Source organism: Schistocerca cancellata, chromosome 1 (genome assembly GCF_023864275.1).
Source record: "Schistocerca cancellata isolate TAMUIC-IGC-003103 chromosome 1, iqSchCanc2.1, whole genome shotgun sequence".
In the NCBI taxonomy this organism is placed as follows: Eukaryota; Metazoa; Arthropoda; class Insecta; order Orthoptera; family Acrididae; genus Schistocerca; species Schistocerca cancellata.
The window spans coordinates 363,912,517-363,936,957 of NC_064626.1; the positions used below are offsets into that span (position 1 = coordinate 363,912,517).

The 24,441-nt window shown below is 36.3% G+C and overlaps 1 protein-coding gene across 1 annotated transcript in view; it reads right to left on the reverse strand.

Annotated features, from left to right (window-relative positions):
- LOC126174576 (nucleolar complex protein 2 homolog) overlaps nt 1-24,441 on the reverse strand; it is a 157,869-nt gene that overhangs the window by 60,351 nt on the left and 73,077 nt on the right. The window contains exons 7-8 of the mRNA XM_049921046.1: nt 12,342-12,530; nt 10,069-10,188 (exon numbers count right to left, since the gene is read on the reverse strand). Coding sequence (XP_049777003.1) covers nt 10,069-10,188; nt 12,342-12,530 — 309 coding nt within the window. The remainder of the gene's footprint in view (nt 1-10,068; nt 10,189-12,341; nt 12,531-24,441) is intronic.

Sequence of the window (24,441 nt, forward strand, 5' to 3'; positions counted from 1 at the left end):
GGGTGCCACACACAACAACAAGAAGAGGGGTAGGACACGGTACAATGTGTTGTTAACTTTACAAGAAAAACAAGTAAATCCTCACATGGCTTGTTAAATCATGGGTGTGGGACTGTAATGGATCTGGGAGATGTTATTTTTTTTACCGTATTTGTCGATACCAAATTTAAATGTTTTCTTATATTTTTGTCAGGATTTATTATAATTTGTCTTATTATATGTTAATTTACTTCTGTTTTTGAGAGTAAAAGCATATTGATTACTATTAGAAAATGTATCGAAGAATAGCAAAGAGACTGATTACAACTGGAAGATTGTGTGTGGTGTAAAACATCTTTGACGTTGGAGTCATCTTTGACTATAGTAAGTCTGCAGCTAACTCTTGGTGTGTGTTGACCATGGTGTTGACGGAAGAACAATTTGAAGTATGTTACTATTATTTTTGTATTAACTAAAAAAAGAAGAAACTACATTTGAAGAAACTGTATTTGAAACACCAAAATGAGAGAAACACGTTGAACCACGTCAATTCTGCAACCAACAAAGACGCATTGTGGAATCATACTTAGACAACTGAAGCCAAGACTATATCGCCGTGTAAACGTCTAATGGAAAAGGTACTGTCACGAAATATGGCAAATTTAAGTAAATAAAAAATAGTGATCATATTTTCAACTTGTGTCATTGCCGCATTTCAATTGTGGGCGTCAGCCGGGATAACAGTTAGCCGTATTTCAACTGGGGGCTCGTCCGGGATAACATTGTGCAATATTTCAACTGGGGGCTCAGCCGGGGTGTCGTGTTCACGAGATTTTCAACAGTGCTACGAGGAAGAAAATTTGTGTGTGTTAATACCAGTTTCTTCAGAATGTGTGTTACAGTGTTTGTGTTCATCGGGAAGTAAAAGTTTTGGAGAAGAAATGTTTCGGCGAAAAATATAATTTTCGACAGAAGAAAATACTTCAAGAATTTTGGTCAACAATCACATGGATGGAAAACGTGGTTTTGCAACAGTAGAAGAGTGTTCCAGATAAGTCACGAAACCATCGTATTTTGTTAAAACAATCTTTTTATCTTGTTCTGTATTGTTGTGTATAAATTTTTGTTCTTCACAATGACTTATGAGATTTTCGAGAGTATTGTGCCTAAAGTAGAAAGTAGTAATTTAATAGACTTCGAACATCAGGACAGGTCAAATGAAAGTGAAAGAACCGATAAGTTTGATTTAAAAAGTTTTCTTGTAAATTTCACGAAAGAAATTAAACAAACACTTGACGACAATAAGACTTACTGGGATGAAAAAATTGATAACATTTTGTTGCTCAAGTCCAAGCAGTCAATACCCAAGTGGGTGATCTTTCGAACAGAGTTGGCAATGCTGAGGAAAAAATTGAATCTATGGAAGCAAAAGTAAATGAAATTGATGCTAAATTGAGCGGTGAAATTAATACTGTAAAAAATGAGTTACGGGCAGATAGGGAAATAAATTTAATTGATTTTAATGACATTAAAGGGGAAATTAAAAATTTGGATGAGAATACAAAAGTTTTAGTAAAAAATGTAGAACAAAAAACTGACAATCGTTTGGTTACTTTAGAAGAAAAAGTAGAATGCAATGATTTAGAAAACAAAAAATCTGTCAAAGAACTTCGCGAAAAAATTGAAAGTTTTAACATTGAATTTCAAAGCAAAAATTACAATTTCAACACATGTAATCTTGTATCTAATATTCCAGTGAAGCACTTTTCGGTAGATGGACCCTTACATCCCGTTGATTTTGTGCAGTATTGTAAGGATTGTTTTTTACCTCACTCACCAGATGAAATAAAAATTAAATTTGTGAAAAAATTCTTGGAAGGGGAAGCTTTGACTTGGGCAAACCAGATTGTAACTATGGGGATGACATTTTCAGAATTTGAATCAAAATTTCTGGAAAATTTTTGGGATGATCTTAAACAAACTAGAATCAAAAGTGAATTTTTGAATGGGCGAAACTATAGAGAATCAGATGGGAGCATGAAACAATTTTGCAAAAGTGAACTTCAAAAACTTATTCATTTAACAAAACCTTTGGATGACTTGATCAAAATTGATACCTTAAAGAGAAGATTGCCATCAGCAATGCAGTTGAGTTTAGTTCATTGTCCTGATAGTAATGTAGAGCAGTTTCTCAATTATATTGAAAAGTTGGATAGGGTAACAACAACAACAACACACAGTGGGTTTACTCAGAAAGGTAATGGTCAAAATTGGGGAAATGATAACTTTCAAAAAAGGGAACAAAACAATTATCATGGTGTCAGTCAAAATTCAGGGGGATATAACAATTTTCAGAAGAAGGACCATAATTTTTATCCAAAACAGGAACAACATTTTTGCAGAAATAACAGTCAAAATTCAGGGGGATATAACAATTTTCAGAAGAAGGACCATAATTTTTATCCAAAACAAGAACAACATGTTCGTGTTAATAATCAACAAAATAGAGAACACTTTAGGGATCAAAATCACAGAAATTTTGATAGAGATCAGTACGATAGAAACTACCAACAATCAGGTAATGTTTGGCATAGGAATGGGAACAGAAATGTTGATCAGAGACATTGGCAGAACCACAATCAGCAGTTCAAGCAGGAACAAGTTGTAATTCAGGAAACAAAAAACGAGTAGACGCCCCCTTGAAGGTCCGCAAGGTTGAGGCAGAAGGTGAGCATAATGAAAGGACCAATGGATGTGAGTATCATAAACCGAAACATGACAGTTCCAAACCTAAGCTATCACATGAGGTCATTAGTTGTTACTTATTGAAGAAATTTCAAGAGGAAAATAATATTGATAAAGATAAAATTTTCAGTACACAAGAACATACAGTAGATAAAAGTAATTGTGATCCATTTAATTTAACAGAGTTTTACACTTGGGCAGAAAAGAACAACACTTTGTCAGATGATGTAATTTGTAGTAGTTCAGAGATGTGTGTGAATGAAAGAGAGAATGCATGTTGTGAGAATGAAAATATTGGTGAAAGGGATCTGGTAACTTTAGAAAGGGGAAATAATATTTTGGGGGATAATTTGAATGTGTATGACTTGAATATGTATAATGATAATGATGTTGTTGATAAAGTTGATAATGATGGTGATGATATTGATGATGATGTTGAGGAAAGGTATTTTATTAGTTTAAATAGGGAGTTGGGTATACACATGGTTGAAAATGGATTAAATAGTGAGAATTTTATAGAAATTCCCAGGGATGTTACCAAGATGAATAAGACTCACAAGCTGGATGTATGTGAAAGTGTGAATTTAGATGTTGTTGGTAAAGAATCTGACTACACAAATAACGATGACACATGTATAATTTCTAGCCTAAGTGAAACTTTTACAGATTCTAATGACACACACACATTTCTTATGAATATATGGCTGAACAGTGAAACTATTTCTTTTGACAAGAACTTTAGAAAGATACTTATTAATGTATGTGAAACTGTATGTCCTGAGTGGTGGAAAAAGATGAGATATTTTATTTTTGAAAAGCTGAAGGATAAGTACTTCAATAGTATACAATGTGATTTGGATGAAAATTCTTGGCTATTTGAGATAATAGAGAGTACTCACGACAATTTTGTGTCTTGTGCAAATTTTATAACTGTGACAAATAATACATGTAATGATATGCCATATGATTCTGATAAGTATAGGTTTGGGGAAATTGAAAGTGATTTGTTACATGAGGATACAGGTTCTGAGAAAAGTGATCAATTTTGCAGTCCTTATATAAAAGGTCAAATTGGGTCATGGATTGGTAAATGTTTAATTGATACAGGAAGTGAAATCTCGGGAATATCTGAAAGGTTAAGCAAGAAATTGAAAGTGGGGAAAGATTTTGTTGAAATGCCAGTTGTTGGGGTAAAGATAAAAGGTGCTACTGGGAAGAGCAGTAAATTGGTAAAAAGCCAGGCTTTAGTGACATTTTTAATTGAAGGCAAGTTGTTTACACATGGATGTTGTGTAATTCAGGAATTTAATGAGGATTTTCTTTTGGGTATGAATTGGATAGTAAAAGTAAATACAGCATTTGATTGGGTTGGAAGAAAACTTTTGATAGAAACTAGTGAAAGGGAATACATTCAGACAAATTTTGTGAACACACTTGGTGATCAGAGTAATGGAAATTTTGACAGTATCAATTTACTAAAAGAAAATAGATTGGAGAATATTGAAACTCATAGATTCGATACTGATGAAGTTGAATTTGGGAATTTAGTAAATTTGAAAATTTCAGAAACACAAAATTTATCTGGGGAGCAAAAACAACAGTTAGAAAATCTGCTGTGGGAATACAGTGATGTTTTCAGTGACATACCTGGTAGAGTAAAGGGTTATCAGTGTGAGCTTCAGGTAAAATCTCATGAACCATTTTTCATAAAACCATACAGTATTGCAATATCAAAAAGACCTGCTGTTGAGAAAGAGCTGAAAAAGATGGAAGGATGTAATATAATAGAAAGGAGTATCAGTGCATATAATAATCCTCTAGTAGTAGTTTCGAAAAAAGACGGTGGAGTAAGATTGGTTTTGGACTCTAGACACTTAAACAAAATTTTGTTCAGACAGACAGACCATCCCGAAAACATTGATGAGTTACTCTATAAATTTACAGATATAAAATACATGTCAAGTTTGGATCTAACTTCAGGTTTTCATCAGGTACCACTTTCGGTTAATTCTAGGAAATATATTGCTTTCTTGTACAATGGTAAGAGTTACCAATATTGTGTTGTGCCATTTGGGTTAAATTCTTCTGTTTCCGAATTTATAAGAGCTTTGGATCATGTACTGGGGCAAGAACTTGCGTCTAAACTGATAATTTATGTAGATGACATTTTGGTTACAGGGCAAAATTGGGAGGAACATTTTTTGATTTTGAAGTCAGTTTGTGAAAAACTTAGAAAAGGGGGGATGACATTGAAATTAGAGAAATGTAAATTTGCAGTTTCTGAATTAAAATTTTTGGGTCATGTTGTCACAGACAAGGGAATTTTGCCAGATCCAGAAAAAATTAAAGCAATTTCAGAAATTCCTATTCCTAAGACTAAAAAACAATTAAAGTCGTTCTTTGGGTTATGCGGTTATTACCGAAAACATATAAGTGATCAGAGTCTGAATGCACCATGTTTAAGTCAATTACTTAAGAAAAACACTGTTTGGGTTTGGGATAAAAGTTGTCAGGAAGAGTTTGATAAAATTAAGCATGAGTTGAGGAAGCAACACTTATTACACAGACCTGATTTTAATTTACCATTTTGTTTGAACACTGATAGCAGTAATTATGGGCTTGGAGCAGAGTTATTTCAAGAAAGAGTAGAGAATGGAGTTAAGATACATTGTACCATAGCATCTGCAAGCAGAATGTTGCTCAAGCATGAGAAAAATTATACAGTCACAGAGAAGGAACTTTTGGCAATTCATTGGGCTTTTACAAAATTTAGAATTTACCTTGTTGGACATAAAACCATAGTATTTTCGGATCACAAAGCTTTGAGTTACTTACAAGAGTGCAAATTATACCACAGTAGATTGACCAGATGGGCAATTTTTCTGCAACAGTTTGACTTTGAAATCAAACACGTAAAAGGTTCTGAGAATGTAGTAGCTGATTGACTTTCAAGGTTACCAATTGGGGGAGAAAAGGAGATTTTTGAACAAGAGGAGGAAAAGCAATTTAAAATTAGATACTTGAAAGGGGTGGAAAATGAAAAAACAATTAGAGCTATGTGTAACAAAATTAGAAAAAATCAAAATTTAGATCAGAGTTGGAAATTAATCAAAGAATGTTTAGGCAAGAAGGGGTATGAGAAACTTGATAAATTTTACAAATTGCATAAGGGGATTTTATTTCGGAGAACAGATGTAGATTCTGATAATTGGAAACTGTGTTGGCCAGAGGCAGATGCTGATAAGCTGATCATTTACATACATGAAAGTTTTGGTCATTGTGGGATACAGAAGTGTATTCAAAAGATACAAGAAAATGTTTATTTTTACAATATTGGAAAGAAGGTAAGAAAAGAATTGGCAACCTGTGACAAATGTCAGAGAGTTAAAGTGAGCAATAAAAGATGTGGTGGAGAGATGCAAAACATTATTCCGGAAAAACCTTTAGATCTTATCGCAGTGGACTTATATGGAATGTTACCAAAGAGTAAAGGTGGTCACTGTTACATATTTGCTATGGTAGATGTATTTTCAAAATTAGTTAAACTATATCCAGTGAAAAAAGCTACTAGCCATGAAATTATAATAAAAATTGAAAGAGATTATTTCGCACAGGTGGGTAAACCAAAAGCTATATTATCAGATAATGGTTCACAGTTCACCTCTAAAATTTGGAAAAAGTTTATTGAAAGATCAAAATTGAAGCATATACTTATATCTGTTTATTCTCTGTCCACCAATCCTGCAGAAAGATATATGAGGGAAATTGGGAGACTTTGTAGAACCTATTGCAGCCATAAACATCCAACCTGGTTTGAGCACATTCGAAATTTTGAAGATATTATGAATAGCCTACAACATAGTTCCACAGGATTTTCACCGTATGAGATTATGTTTAATATTAGACCTCCAAATCTTATATCAGAACTTATTGAATTTCCTAAATGTACACCTTTAACTATGCAAGAGAGAGAAGATATTGTCAGGGAAACTATGAGGAAACAAGGGGAAAAGAGGAATAAAAGACATAACAATAGGGTAAGATTAACCACTTTTAAAATTGGGGATCTTGTTCTGGTCAAATCTCATGAAAAATCAAAAATGTTAACTTCAGAAATTAAAAAATTCTTTGATATCTATATTGGGCCTTTTGAAGTCATAGAAAATCCACACCCTAATGCTTATCGTTTGGTGTATCCTAAGTCAAAGAAATTATTTGGTCTCAGGAATGTTGTCTCTTTAAAACTGTATAAACAGAAATCATAATTTCAAAAATTTAAATAACCTATTATCATCTAAAACAAAAGTCCTCCACTGGAATACGCTTGTTAGAACAAAACTGCCTGTACAACCAAGTATGTATATTTGCGTGTATAAATTAATAATTTGAAGTCACATATTAATTGAAACTGATGAAAAAAAAGAAAAAAAACACTGCTGTAACAAAGAATGAGAGAAAGATTTATTTTACTTTCTTACAAAAAAAAAAAGTCTCCATAGTGAGCATTTCTGAATTTTTCTAATTTTTGGAAGCTAAGTCTTCCCTGTGGGTGAAGGCATGCATGTGAGGACATGCATGCAAAGGTATAAGTTTCAAAACCAATTTTAGATAAAGCCTCATGATATATGAGCAGTTTATTGTTGTTTATACTGATGTTGTGGGGAGCAAAAGTACTCTTCACAAGAATGTGATTTGTAGTAATATTGTAGCAGAGGAAAGTGTACATAAATAATTGCAAAAAAAAAAAAAAAAAAAAAAAAAAAAAAAAAAAAAAAAAAAAAAAAATTAATCTTATTGTAGGAAATGAGTTTTGCCTTTCTATTATTTTCAATCTGTATGTTGTATGTTAGAATATTTCTCATGTATAATTTATACCATGTATATTTGTCATGTCAAATAATTTCTTTACTTGAATTTTTGTGTATGAGATTGATGGGGAAGTATTGCAACAACAGCCAGTAACAAGTCCACAGATTCAAAGAGTCCAAATTTGGAAGAGGTTATCAGACTGCATCATTAATGTACTAATTGTGTAATACAGATCCATTACTGAGTGTGGTCGGGATTTTGTTGTATATGTCCATAACAACAAAAGCCCTGGGGAGCAGTTGTAATGGATCTGGAAGATGTTATTTTTTTACCGTATTTGTCGATACCAAATTTAAATGTTTTCTTATATTTTTGTCAGGATTTATTATAATTTGTCTTTTTATATGTTAATTTACTTCTGTTTTTGAGAGTAAAAGCATATTGATTACTATTAGAAAATGTATCGAAGAATAGCAAAGAGACTGATTACAACTGGAAGATTGTGTGTGGTGTAAAACATCTTTGACGTTGGAGTCATCTTTGACTATAGTAAGTCTGCAGCTAACTCTTGGTGTGTGTTGACCATGGTGTTGACGGAAGAACAATTTGAAGTATGTTACTATTATTTTTGTATTAACTAAAAAAAGAAGAAACTACATTTGAAGAAACTGTATTTGAAACACCAAAATGAGAGAAACACGTTGAACCACGTCAATTCTGCAACCAACAAAGACGCATTGTGGAATCATACTTAGACAACTGAAGCCAAGACTATATCGCCGTGTAAACGTCTAATGGAAAAGGTACTGTCACGAAATATGGCAAATTTAAGTAAATAAAAAATAGTGATCATATTTTCAACTTGTGTCATTGCCGCATTTCAATTGTGGGCGTCAGCCGGGATAACAGTTAGCCGTATTTCAACTGGGGGCTCGTCCGGGATAACATTGTGCAATATTTCAGGACGGAACGCCCAATTACGAAAGATGCACTTGCACTTAACAGAAATTGCCACGCTAAAGGGAGTACTGCTCCTATGGACAATAAAGTGTGACATACATTAACACCTTAGAGTAGCAAAAACAGACACCAGCTCTGGGCTAATGAGCATGTGAAGCATTTAACCATAGGTTGTTTTTTATCGGTATTTGTTGACATGTGGTCACACACTTTTAAGTTTATATATCTCAATCTTGTATGTCTGACATCTAGTTGACTTTTGACTTCATACCTTTTAGCTCACACCATGTTCTACAACCCATGAGCGCACGCATCAGATGCTCATTAGCACAGAGTTGGCTTCTGCTTTTGCCACTCTTGGTCATTAGTGTAGCTTTGTTACATTTTATTGTCTTTATGAGCACTAGAGGCAGGTGGGTTTACATTGTACGATCTCACTGCTCTCTCTCATCCTATATTATTTCTTAAATATGGCATTTCTTCATATTAGTATAAAATTTTTTGTATGCTTTACCCAATTTTTGTTGCCTAAATATTGGGTTTCATTTTAGAACGAAGATTTTTTTCTTTCCTTCTTTTTTGGGTGTATTACAATTATATGTTTTGATTTATACAATGGTTCTGTTTCATCCTTATTGTCCAAGTCTTATATATATGAAGCGAATGGTCCAGTTTTACTTTCTGTCCCCAAATCATTAGTTCATTTGCCAGTTGCGTGCTCTACCACACACAGCCGGTAAGACAACAGACCTTGCCATTCACTTCTTTGTGTACTGGTGAGGTAGCCTACTCTCACTGCTCATGTGAAAACTGCAGATGTTTATATTTTTACTTTTGATGTGAGGCATGTCTTCTCTTTATCGTGGCAATTACTGTTGTTTCTCCTGTTGCAGTTCCAAATGTCTCCTAAGTGCGAGTGCATATTTCGTAATTGGGCTGCCCATTCCACACCCGTGACTTAACAAACCATGTGAGTAGTAGCCATTACCTGAGGATTTACTTGTTTTTCTTGTAAAGTTAACAACACATTGCCCCATGTCCTACCCCTCTTCTTGTTGTGGTGTGTGGCACCTGACAATGGAGCTTCAGGCCTCCAAAAGTAATCATGCAATAAAAGATATATCATTCACAAATGAAGTGGATTTTCAATCTAATCAGTGTGACCCAAAGTTCTGATGGTTCCTTGACTAAAACTGTATGCATTGATGTAGTTGGTGTTGCTGTTTGAATAGCATTTTAGGAGCATTCCCATGCAGGATAGTGCTTAACTGTTGCTCAAGTGCACACAATGTGACACAGAGTTTGTATTATTCATAACAATATCTTCCAAACAACTGCCAAAAGCAATTGTTTCCCTCTTTTTGTTCTGATGGTTGCCAGTTTTCCCCACTGCTGTGCCTACTTTTCAATTTAGAGCACAGCAGAAATATCAGTCACCTAGAGAAGAATGGAAACCTGCATTACATATGAATAGCAGCATCACTATTTCTCAGGCCCATTTGTCTTGTTCGTGGTTTTTAATCATTTCTCTTCCTATTGTCATATGTAAACACTGTTATACAAACAAAATCTTACCTGTACTAATGGATATACAAGTTGTTGCAGCTGTGGTTTGTTGACCGATGCACCCAAAAGGTCAGTCCACAGATGAATTGACTGCATGAATTGCCAATTACAGACTGCCTGTCTGTTTTCCTGCAAATTGTTTATACTTGAATAAAACTATATATTTTCACTTAATATACGGGCACAAATGGTAAAAATTTCACCATTCCTGCAATTTTACATGCTTCTACTTTTCTGAACATAAACATTTCCAAATCATTTGCATCTTTCAACAAGACTGAATTTTCATTTCATGAACTACTCTTTTGCTGTTATTATAATCAACAGATTGTTATAACTGCACAAACAAGCCATAAAATTTCCTCTGCTTAATGTTACACAATGCAATGTTTTGGACAGCTCAGATGAATAGATAAACACAATGAGAGCTAAAGAAAGAGCATAATGGCAAGGATCCAAATGTTTGAGATTCATATAGCTCTGTTATTAAATTATTGGGATATTTTCAATGATCTGTATAACACCAGAAGAAATCTAGTTTGCAAAGATATGGGATAGGAAATTTGTATTAGTGAAACCACAGCCAGACACAAGTGGACAATATAACTATCATCCAATGGACTGGAGACTGTTGTTCAGTAGCTGGTTTCCCTTTTGTACAGGCTTAAGAAATATGTAAAGAAAATCTGAGTGAAACTGGAATCTTTTACAACATGACTGCGTTAACCTTTCCAATTAGCTTAAAGACAATAAGATAAAAAGTTTCCAAGTTTGTTCAACTATACAAAACAGTCAACAGAGAAACAATCAAGAGACATACAATGTCTTAACTTCTAGAACATCCACCAGCAATAGAAATATAACTGAATATATACCAATGAGGATGTCATTCTAACAACTGCTACCTTTTGAACACTACATTAGCCACTAATGCAGAAAAATGTAATAAACCTGTCATAACGCAAAAGAAGGTTAGTTGTTGAAAGTAGCAATTACAGCAAGACATGAAGGAAGTGGTAATTTATTATGGTGTGTTCCTGACCCTATGCAACTGCAACCTCATTGCAACTGATCTGCATTATCTTTCTCATCACTGTGCTCAACTATAATAAAGGAAAACACACTTAAACTGTTTTAAGATGTTCCCAAATTTTTGCTAATGTGATTCAACAGCATGTGTCCAGATATTCAGATAAAATTATCATTACATCAAAAATAAAGATCTGACTGTAACCAAAATGTGTCAATACAACATAAGACAACTGAAATAAATGACAATACATTCAGAGATGAAGGAATAAAAAAATTATCAGGCTCATTTGCTTATTACCAAAAAGTAGCCTGAATGTTCCATTCACAGTTCATGGAACACTACATGATAGCAACTTTAGTAAGTATCAAAACCTGTAGCAGCTAATACCTTGAGACGGACTGATCAGGAAAGCACTGTCTCTAAAAAAAATCAGCTATCTAGATTTAGGTTTCAGCCTGGTAAATAATTTTATCTTCTCACAAACATTCAGTTTACAATCAATCATCCTCAGCATTCATTAGATCTGCAGTTAACAAAACAAGACTAGCTTTATCAGATAATATACAGAATTCAGTGACATGAATTATAAAAGAAATCTAAATTTACACACACACACACACACACACACACACACACACACACACACACAGAGAGAGAGAGAGAGAGAGAGAGAGAGAGAGAGAGAGAGAATTCAGTCAATTAAAATTAAATCATTTTGAGCTCACTGAACAAGCATAATTCACCTGTCACACACAATTTAATAATTCTGAATAGGTATATTGTTTCTGGAAACAAATGGAGCCAAGTTATCTGAAAATTATATAGCAAATGATCTCAACTGCACCTTACGACGACAATAATTATGAGGCATATTAATTTTTAGATTGTGCAAATGACTTACACATGCTGACAGTACAGAAATTATTTCTGAGAGCAGTACTATGACCAAAGTGAGTCAATCTAACCAAAATGCATCGATTTTCCACATTCTTCTGTGTATATTACTGTACTGAATTAGTCAACTATTCTGATTTCAGACTAAAGAAAAAACATATTTCATAAAATGGCTAGATGACATTAAAGGCCACAGTTCCTAAATTTGTCCTTTAACAGATAACAAGTAACATTTACAATTATAAAGTATTTTTCTTAATTGTATTTAGTTCTGACAGAGCCAAATGCTAATATGATAAAAAGATCAAAGTAACTTTTCTATGAACATTCAATAGTTAGAAATCAGTATATTTACCTTTTTCTGAACAGTAATAGCATTTCTAAGGTGAATAGCAAGCTGACGAATGTAGAGGAAAACGTGGTAGTATGAAATGTTTTCATCTAAATTATACAGCTCGGTGAGTGATCGTCTCATGAAATTAACTGCAGGCAATGTGTTTGGTGAGACAAATTTTGAGTTTTTTATAAATGCCATGTACATCATCTGAAACAAGAAAACGATACAGATATTTATGTATTCCACCAACAATACAGAAACATTTTGCTTCTTCTTCTGCACTCATAGTGAATATAAAGAAACATTTATGTAAATACTTAATTGTGAGAACTATACTACAGTATTATATTAATGTAGGTTGCAGGTATAGTGTTTTATTATTTATAATATCTTATACATTATGATTTTCTCTTATAATATTTAACATTCAAGTAATCAAAATAAATAAAAACATGTACTTCAATTCAATTCAGCAAATAATCACAAGATATTACAGCGAGGCTCTGGGCAACGTGTATTTGGCGTAGACAATTAAATTTCTATTTGCATGTGCAGCTCATTCCACAATATATTGGGGCAGCGGGGCACAACAGAAATACATGATGTAATGATTTCAGACTATCCTACTAATTAAATTCCCAAAACAACAACATTCTTTTTATCATTTTGAAATCCCACCACAATTTATTTTCCTCTTTCATGATAATATATTTTTTATGTCAACCAGCTAGTTTCATATGGTGGCATTCAGCCTTGTTTTAACCATATGAGCTATAAAAACTCTGACAATGTACAACTTATCATTATCAGGTGATTCCTACCTAGTGAGCATTTCCAACAGAACTACATTTAGAAGACTATCTCCCTTCTCATTGTCTTGTAACTATGATGATGTCTGGCAGTGATGCCATGAGCTGACTGGCACAAGTGTATCATATGAACTGGCCACATAAGCCGATAGTGGGCCTGCGCTAGCCATTTTGGTGTCTACCTACACTGGCATTCAACAGTGAACTCCATGTGCTTTGTGTACCAAATAGTGCTATTTGTTGGACTGTGTTTTGTTCAATATTTAGACTTTGTCTTTATCTGCCGCAGCTGACTCTAGCTTGGAGATGGACTGATAGGTTTTTCCACTTCTCTTACTATCTTTTCTTTCACAGCCTAAAATGATTTTATCCATTTCCAGTTCAATATTGGCTTATTTATTTCATGTGTTTATACTCAACTGTATGTAGAAATAGCCACTGACAGTTTGCACAAAACCTATATTTCTGGTGACTTTCTGCTATGAAAATATTTGAACAAAGTGATGAGGGATGTAAAAAATGTCCCATTTATATAGTCATAATCACTTTCTAGTGACACCAATGAGCTAATATCTAACAGCATTGATACAATGCAAAATTTGTATTCTTTCTTTGCTATATTACAGTCTCTTTTTTTCTTCTTCTTCTTCTTCTATCTCAACATACAAGAGAATCCCAAAAGAAACTGAACTCATTTTTTGACAGTCAGAGCTTTTGTAGTTCCACATTTTGCCACTAGGAGCACATGGGGCAAATATTCTCATCAAAAAGCCGAGTGCTGCCACTGAAGGACGTCAAAACAAGTGAGTTTATAGTGAAAATTGCTTTGTGCGACTGTCGCTTTCACAATTGCTCATGTTCCTGAACAGTATGTGGCGGTGAAATTCTGGTTTTTGCTCAGAAAAAGTGGAACAGAAACTTCTGAAATGTTAAAAATGGCTTACAAGGACATCGATATGGGGAAAACTCAAGTGTCTGAGCAGTTTACCCTTTTCAGAAATGGTGAAATGTCAGTTGATGACAAACCTCATTCTAGTCATCCTTTCATGGCCCGAACACTTGATAATGTTGAAAACATTCGTGCAATCATAAACGAAGATCAATGACAGACTACTGAGTGGAGCTGTCAGGAGTGACATGGAGTTAAGTGCACGAATTGTGACGGAAGATTTAGGAATGAAAAAGGGTGGCTACCAAATTCATGCCATGACTGCTGCATAAAGACAAGGTTACGTTAAAGCATGCTGTGCTTTGAAAGAAGAGTCTCAATGTGATATAGATTTTTTTTTTTAATTTATCAAAGGTGAAGAAACTTGGTGCTATGCTTACAATCCTGAATCACAGCGTCAATCAAGCCAGTGCAAGAATTCAAGAAAGCTTGTCAAGTGAAAAAAAAGCTGATCAGCTTTTTTTTTTATGAGAGATTAACCAAGTTCTCTACTTGGAAGTTTTGAAAAAAGATTGCACAACAGTGTGTGGTGGGAGCAGCCTGATTTGTGGTAGTCGGACAACTGGTTTTTCCATCAAGACAATGCCAGTGCCCACACAGTCCTGTCTGTATGACAATTCTTGACTACAAGTGGTATGACTCTCATTCCTCACCCATCCTTGACCTGTGTGACTTTTTTCCCCCCAAGAATGAAAAGACACACGAAAGGAAAGCATTCTGCTGATGATGCTGAGGTGAAAAAAAAAATTACGGAGTCAATGGCATCATATAGAAAGAGTTAACAATATTAGAAATGGCAATCATAACAGAACAGTAAATAGAAGCCTGCACTACCCTGTTACATTTTTTCAGTAAGACAAGGTGAAATAAAATAGCTGTAAAAAATATGATTTTTTGTAATTACAATTGTTGTCTATTCTTTATTTCATGAACAAAAATCTGATAAGCTGTAAAGGAAAAAAAAAAGAAAGAAAAAAAAACTTATTCACTGGAAACAAACAGGGCATGATAAAGTTTGATAAAGTTTGTAAGACAAGACTACAGCTAGTGGAGGGAGAAAACCAATTTTGGAGGGTAAAAAAAGCACAATTTATTCCTATTCTGTCTTGTGCTTGCATATGAGTTTGCTCTAGTACTGTCAATATTTAACATTTGGCCAACAAGATTATTCATTTTCATTAGCAGTTTAATTATGAGTAGTTTTACAGGAACAAGAGGGCAGCCTTGGGCTGCAGAGTACTCGAGGGTGCGAAAAAGTGCCAGAATGTTTCTTCATATTAGCTGCTATTATATGTGTATATCTTGGAAATTAGAATAAATTCAAGAGATTAATAAATTAATTTTATGAACAAAAAAACAATATTTTATCTATTTATTACTGATGTACAGATTGCCTAACAGGAAAAAGTAGACACAACCGAATTAAGTAATGTTTAGCATGACCTGCAACTAGAAAAATCAACAGTTCAAATAACCAAACTAGTTGGTCAGATGGCAGAAATGTTCCAGAAAACATTTCTTTTCACCACTGTCCTAATGCAGTAGGCAAAATTTCATCAGTGTGGATTCAATATCAGGTCAAGTTCCTGAAATTACCCTAGCACAGACAGAGATAGCACAAACTGTTCACCAATTATCAAATCAAGTTGCTCAAATTACCCAAGGCCAAAGAAGTGTAGCAGATGCTGTCTACAAATTCCCATCGTATTTCCACTGAGCAGGAATGAATTTTAATGGAGCTGTTTGAAGCACATAGATGTCAACTACCCAAGAAATTGTCTAAATGGACTTCTGAGAAGGGTAAACAAACTGTCACAATAATTGACACACAATTTAATGAACGTGAAGAAAAAGCTAAGGAACAACTTAAGTCATATAAAGTAGAACCTGAAAATAAAATTAAAGACACATTGACTAGCACCTTGACTGAAGTTCAGTCTGAACAAGAAGCCTATATAGAGCAAGTCCAGATGGAACTTAAAGGTTTAAAGAGAAACTGTAGTGCCAGATTTTGCTGAACAGTGTTATGCCATTCCAGAAGAGAAAAAAACTCACTTAAAAGAAAACTGTGGACATGTAAGAAAATGTATACAATAAGAAATCACTCGCACATAGAAATGACACAATGTGCCAGTCTATGTTGAGTTACAATAAAAAACAGCACTTGCAATACCCTCAGCTCAAATTCCCATTGAACAAACATGAGGGCTGCCCTGAAGGTAACGTCAGCATTACTAGTAGAAAATCTAATATGGCATATGCAATTCATGACTTTTTACTTGACACATGCAGCATACACCGTGTCGCACTGATACACTCATTCGGGGTGTACTGTCCCTAGGGTTGCCACAAGTTTCCCAAAGTGAAATTCCCTGACAATTCTTTGATTTGATGATACAGATTTAACATTTTTCCCTGGTAAATTTTGAGTTCTGAAGGGTAAGTAAACAGGTAAGCTGACAATAAATGTAAGGACTTCTGTATTTCCAAAAAGTGTTATATTGTCTAGTTTCAAATGAATAGAGAGTTATCATCTCCTTTACAAAATTTGTGATCTGAAAAGAAAGTAAAGAAATAAGTGGTGTAAATAAAAGCTATTTTCAGTTAAAGGATTTCTGATTTTATTAATTAGTTTACTCAAACCTTAAATTAAGAGCAAGTTTTTGTTCTTTTCTCCATTCAGGGTTTATGAAGTTTCCAGACGAGGTAATGTGTAACCTCAGACAAGAAATATAAACGAATATGTTGTATAACATAACACTGATGTTTCAAAAATAAGAATGGCAGCACTAGAGCCTGCAGAGTGACATTGTCTCTACCAAATAATACTGAGTATTTTGTCAACCAATAGAAAGTCAAACAAACAATTAAAATCAATCACAGAAAACAGCCATAACTCCTGTGTGAAAGAAGCTCATTCTTCGTCAATTCCACTCAGCTCAGTGGCCCTCTCAGCCAGAATCTGTGACCTTTTGGCCCTCTGTCCATTAACTTGGTGGATGATAGACCTCTTCCAACTAGCTCTCTCGGCTTCTTCATTTTCTTCACACTGTTTCTGCCTTAAAGCCTTGTCATGCTGATCTCAAGCAATGTGATAGTCCAAAATCATTCTCTTGTTAACATCAATCTTGAAGACACCAGCAGCCAATTCCAGGTCATCATATACTTCACATGTGGCTACCAGTGATTTGGTTGACTACCATACACTCTTCATCATTAATGTAAAAACCTTGCTCTACATAGGCTTGACCATGGCTCAGAATGAGACTCTTTTAAAGAAAGGTATACAAGTGCTGACAGGTGGTATCACCATGCAATAAGTCTTTCCAAGTGAATGTGTCTCATCTCACTTATCTTGAAGCTTATGCAGAGATCCCAAAATTCTTGCTTAGCATGCAGTTTTACAAATTCTTTCTCAACTTTTTCATAGCCCTTAGTACTCAAACAACTCTGCAAAGAGAATGACTGCAAAGTATTTGAGATTCCAGTCTTGTTAACTCTTAGGCTGCTATTTATCACAGCCGGATCAGTAAAGCTTGTGTATCTAGAAATGCTACACTATGTGATCAAAAGTATCCGGACATCCGCAAAAACATACGTTTTGAAAATTAGGTGCTTTGTGCTGTTACCTATTGTCAGGTACTCCATATCAGCAACCTCGGTAGTCATTAGACATCGTGAGGGAGCAGAATGGGGTGCTCTGTGGAATTCACGGACTTGGAATGTGGTCAGGTTATTGCATGTCACTTGTGTCATACGTCTGAACGCGAGATTTCCACACTCCTAAACATCCACTTTTTCCGATGTGATAGTGAAGTGGAAATGTGAAGGGACACATACATCACATGCCTACATCACAAAGGCATACAAGCCGACCTTGTCTGTTGATTCACAGAGGCCGCCGACAGTTGAAGAGGGACATAATGTGCAATAGGCAGACATCTATCCAGACCATCACACAGGAATTCCAAACTGCATCAGGATCCACTGCAAGTACTATGACTGTTAGGCAGGAGGTGAGAAAACTTGGATTTCATGAAACTTCCTGGCAGATTAAAACTGTGTGCCCGACTGAGACTCGAACTCGGGACCTTTGCCTTTCGCGGGCAAGTGCTCTACCAACTGAGCTACCGAAGCACGACTCACGCCCGGTACTCACAGCTTTATTTCTGCCAGTACCTCATCTCCTACCTTCCAAACTTTACAGAAGCTCTCCTGCGAACCTTGCAGAACTAGCACTCCTGAAAGAAAGGATATTGCGGAGACATGGCTTAGCCACAGCCTGGGGGATGTTTCCAGAATGAGATTTTCACTCTGCAGCGGAGTGTGCGCTGATATGAAACTTCCTGGCAGATTAAAACTGTGTGCCCGACCGAGACTCGAACTCGGGACCTTTGCCTTTCGCGGGCAAGTGCTCTACCAACTGAGCTACCGAAGCACGACTCACGCCCGGTACTCACAGCTTTATTTCTGCCAGTACCTCGTCTCCTACCTTCCAAACTTTACAGAAGCTCTCCTGCGAAGGTAGGAGACGAGGTACTGGCAGAAATAAAGCTGTTGAGTACCGGGCGTGAGTCGTGCTTCGGTAGCTCAGTTGGTAGAGCACTTGCCCGCGAAAGGCAAAGGTCCCGAGTTCGAGTCTCGGTCGGGCACACAGTTTTAATCTGCCAGGAAGTTTCATATCAGCGCACACTCCGCTGCAGAGTGAAAATCTCATTCTGGAAACATCCCCCAGGCTGTGGCTAAGCCATGTCTCCGCAATATCCTTTCTTTCAGGAGTGCTAGTTCTGCAAGGTTCGCAGGAGAGCTTCTGTAAAGTTTGGAAGGTAGGAGACGAGGTACTGGCAGAAATAAAGCTGTGAGTACCGGGCGTGAGTTGTGCTTCGGTAGCTCAGTTGGTAGAGCACTTGCCCGCGAAAGGCAAAGGTCCCGAGTTCGAGTCTCGGTCGGGCACACAGTTTTAATCTGCCAGGAAGTTTCATATCAGCGCACACTCCGCTGCAGAGTGAAAATCTCATTTTGGATTTCATGGTTGAGCGGCTGCTCATAAGCCACACATCATACGGTAAATGCTAAACAACATCTCACTTGGTGTAAGGAGCATAAACATTGGACAACTGAACAGTGAAAAACCTTGTGTGTAGTGACGAATCATGGTACACAGTGTGGTGATACGACGGCAGGGTGTGGGTATGGCGAATGCCCAGTGAACACCATATGCCAGGGTGTGTAGTGTCAACAGTAAAATTCGGAGGCATTGGTGTTAAGGTGTGGTCGCGTTCTTCTTGAAGGGGGCTTTCACCCTTTGTTGTTTTGTATGGCACTATCACAGCACAGGCCTACATTGATGTTTTAAGCACCTTTTGCTTCTATCTGTTGAAGAGCAATTCAGGGAAGGCAATTGCATCTTTCAACATGATCAAGCACCTGCTCATAATGCACAGTCTGTGGCGGAGTGGTTGCATGACAATAACATCCCTGTAATGTCCTGGCCTGCACAGAGTCTTGAACTGAATCCTATAGATCACCTTTGGGAATGTTTTGGAACGCCGATTTCATGCCAGGCCTCACCGACCGACATCGATACCGCTCCTCAGTGCAGCACTCCTTGAACAATGGACTGCCATTCCCCAAGAAACCTCCCAGCACCTGATTGAAAATATGCCTGTGAAAGTGGAAGCTGTCATCAAGGCTAAGTGTCTTTAAGTCATTTTCAGCCAGGTGTCAGGATACTTTTGATCACATAGTGTAAGGAGGAGGTTTGAGCACATTTTGATCACAAAGCCCTGCCTCTTGCAGAAATCCAATTCTGTGAGATCAGCTATTCATGCCCACAGTCACAAGTCACCAACAGTGTGTTGCTGAATTGAGACCGCAGTGATAAATCCGTGCAATGGATAACTTGTGTGAATACTCTGAGATACAAACAAACCACTCCCCACACCTCCCCATCACTCTCACCAGCAACAGCTTGGCTAGCAGCAAGCAGTGGTGGCAGTGCTGACTGCAAACTGAAGGGAGCGGTGGGGACAGGAGAAACGGAGGAAGGACGGAATTGGGAGGGGACACATAAAACCCAGCAGCTGCTCGGCTGTGCCCAGCCAGTGATGATGTCTATTGTCTCCAAACAAACATTTTCATCCATTGACGCAAAAATGAGATTTTCCAGTGTATTTTTTTCTGAATTTCCCTTCTTTCCCTGAAATGTCTGAAATTTCTTGATTTCCAGAACTTATGGCAACCCTGGTCTCACTCACGAATGGAGAAAGATCACATTCCTTAGCCAGTACATCCAAGGTGATGCTACTCTTTGGACCATGAAGGCAGCAAAATCTTGTGACAGTTACAAAGATTCTGAATGTGCTTTCCTTGCTAATTACAAGTCTACAGGTATTCAGGAAAGAATCTGCAAAGAGTTATTTAATCCAGAACCACTGATCTAAAAAAAAAGCAATCTCAGAAAGTATGTTTGAAAAGTATATTAATAAAATCAAGTATTGAGATGAACCACTCTCAAACAGGGACATTGTACAAGTACTCAAGGCTAAGTTGCCCATCAAATTAAGAGAAAAATTGGTTAATGTTCTGGTGATCAACTTGGATGAGTTAATGTCAGGGTTCAAATGACATTATATAAATAGATGGGAAAGCTGGACCAAGTAATGTACATCACAACAGGAACAAGCTGGCATTTTTAACAAACATTTAATAAGGTACTAATAATGGATCAGTGACAATCTTGGCAATGGCTCATGGGTTCTGTGAAGAAGAGCAGACAAATTTATCGTGTTAGCCCTACAACAGCAGTCTACCAAGATCACCACACACTATTAAAAGGAAGTCGCAACAACAGCGAGATAACCAGTACAGGCCCAGTTATCAGAATTCAATGGCAGGATCACAGGCAGGAGCAGAAATGAAACAGCTGGACTCCAGATATGAAGTGGAAGAGATTTATAACTTTTCTACCATTTCTGAACCAAGAAGCTAGGGCGATCACATTAATCCCTAGAATGATGGTTATATGTACTCGAATCTAAGCCGCACTTGAATCTAAGCCGCACCTCAAAAATGAGACTCGAAATCAAGGATTAAAATTTTCTCGAATCTAAGCCGCACCTGAAGTTTGAGACTCGAAATTCAAGAGGTGAGAAAAGTTTTAGGCCACACCTCCAAATCGAAACAAAGTTGGTCCATTGTAATATGAGACACAATTTAGGTCGAATAAATGACGATACAGCTACAGTAGTTTGGTTCAAGTCGTAAGCTTAGCAGTTAAGCTGCACCAGGTAGCCATTGCTATGCGTCAGTCGCTCCGTCCGTATTTATATGGGTACCCTTCCTTTTTCACGTGCTTCCTCTGGTTTGAATTGACTGCTTATTTTTCTTTGATCTGATAAGTGCCGTTCTCTTTGTTATAGGTGATTACGTCACTCTAAGCTGAAAATGCATTACTGTACTGTCATGCATTGTTTGTCGCATTCTGATAATGAGTGTTTACAACCTGTCACCGCTCGCGGCATGGCTTGCTTTTGTGCGCGCTACCGCCGCTTACAATTAAAAAAAAAAAAAGAGAGAGGAATCGTTTTATTATCGAAACAATGGCAAGAGACTGCTGTTTGTTGTTACTTACACTACTGTTTTCTTTGGTAATGATCAACAAGAACCAAATAATAGGCTGCGTATGATAGAAGATGTTCTGAACGAGAGTTTAGCGAAAATTATTCTCCGTTTGAAAATCTTTGCAGACGCCTCTTTAGTACATTATATTCTGCACAGAAATTAGTCATCTTAGATTTAAAAATCTAGTTAATTGCCGTGCTTCAATTCTGACTGTATCACTATTAGGCATAAGAATAATACGAATATAAACATTAAATGATATGTATATTCTTCCGCGTTTGTTGTTGTCTCACTCTAGTTTCGTAGTTTATTAGGCAGACAGTGTTTAAATGAGATAGCAGCAAATATGAAAGAATGCATGGCAAAATGTTTATATTCGTATTATTCTTAAGGTGAAGAGAATACTGCGTGTGATTCACAATTCATGAAAGTTCCTATTAGCAACCATCTCTTCTGACAGGTAGGAAAAAATTCAGAACGTCGAGTTGGCCATATTGACAAACATCCCAAACAGTCTTGCCAGTCGGATTTTCGTAGTACATTGAAATGCTGCTACATTCGAAGATGAACAATACGGAATTTGTATTTACTTTGTCGGATAATGTACGAAAATGCAGTGGTTCGAAACTCAGGGCGGAGAAAAAAGCTCGTCTTCCACCTTTTTTTAAATTTTTTTACTGATTCAGAGGTTTTGGCGCCAGTATTTATCTTTGTGCCTGCAAAGCATGCCCGTGTAGCGCTACACATATTCGAAGGCAGAAGTTAGTTGTGGCGGCACCTACCAACATTTTTCAAAACTTCCATTTACTTTGCACTCGATTCTAAGCCGCAGGCGGTTTTTTGGATTACAGAAACCGGAAAAAAAGTGCGGCTTAGATTCGAGTAAATACGGTAAATGGAGGAGTGGGGGCAGTGATGATAATGTAAACATGCTGACAGGAGTGACATACATGGGAAGTTAGATCAAGAACTGAATGATTGTACTAGTCATCCTGTGAAAGCAAGTATCACTATTGGATATTCAAGAACATGTGGGATTGCTTTGGATACCACTGCAGCCATGAATGTGCTGTCTGCTAATTTGTATAAGAGAGTATGTGAATCTATCAAAGTACGTACTTTGTCAGTTATGAATTGCAAATCCTGGGACAACTGGTACCAGGTCAAAAAACGTAAAGATAAAAGCCCATTTGTTTTTAAGGCTAGAAAATGCAGCTATTCAAAGCACATTTCTAGTAACAGATAACATCATAGTTGATTGTATTTGAGGAATCGACTTCCTGATTGTGAGAGGCACTACAACAGCATGTCTTCTCCTCAGGAAAACATTATATTAAAGTCGATGGGCAGGATGAATTGTGGATTTATTGCAAATGGATGCTGCTCATGGTAATTTTGCCAAGACATTAAGTTGATAATCATTAGTAATGAGGATGACAGTCACCACACGCTGCAGCCTGAGTTCTAGTCCACGTATTTTTGACCAAGTAATGAATCTCACTATCTAAATGCTAGCCAGCAATCCAAACTGAAATGCCCTCTATTTAAGTACAGAAATTTCCTTGAAGAATAACCTGGGACAATTCATTCTTATGAATATCAGCTTGATGTATTTCCACATCAAATATATATTCATACCTCATACTACATATACTGGGTGAAGATATTCAATAATTATTTTTTTAGCATAGTTGTAGTCAATTATGTATAAATAAGGACATTGTTATGATGCTATGAAGCGCTAAGAACAACTTGAACTCTGAAAGTTGTAATGTGTACTTTATAGACTGTGAATGTAAGTACTCAAAGTGATTGCCTTGCAGGATATAAGTAATAGCATATATTTATGATGTTGTTGGATAGATAAAAAATCTACTGACCAAGAAGCAGCAGAACACAGGTATTACGTATGCAAGCTTTTGAAACCAGTGGCTCCTTCTTCTGGCAGAAGGATTGAAGGGGAAAAAAGGGGAGTGAAGGAAAAGGACTGGTGAGGTTTAGGAAAAGGGATAGAGTTTGGAAAAATCACCCAGGACCTCGGGTCAGTGTGTTCCTTTCCTGGTATTGCTAGGTAAAGTTGTGAAAGAGGTACAATTCTGATCCTCCGCCACACACCGTCAGGTGGCTTGCGGAGTATGGATGTAGATGTAGACTTACCAGATGTGATGAGAAAGAAAGACTGATTGTTGGAGACCGTATCGGGTGAGATCTGAAAATGTGAGAGCTTAAAGGTGGAAGACAGGATATCTGCAGATGTAATATTTTATACCCATTTGTTCTCCCGCCACCACATGGTGAGTAGATTTTTTTTTTTTGTCTATCTAATTCATGATGTTTTCAAAAATTGATTGCTTTTTTGGTATAGCATATATTTATGTTGTGACCCAACATAAAAGTGTATGATAATCACAAAGAACTTTTCCAATTAAGGTAATTGTGATATGTGAAAGTGTGCATATCAGTGTAGCTGTAAGTAAGTCTATTTTGTGGACATGATGTTAATTTTAGTGGTCAGCAAGCAATTCTCATGAACTACAGAACATTAGTAGAACTACTAACATATGAACACATATATTTATTTTCCTGCATGCTGCAATTTTAAGAATCTCCTTGATAACAAAGTATGACTTGCATTGAATGCATAGAAGTCACTTTCTGCTGATACAGTAAGTGGTAGGATTTGAAGACCCAGTTTATTTCTTTATGTTGATCATGTTTAAAAAAATTGATAAACCAG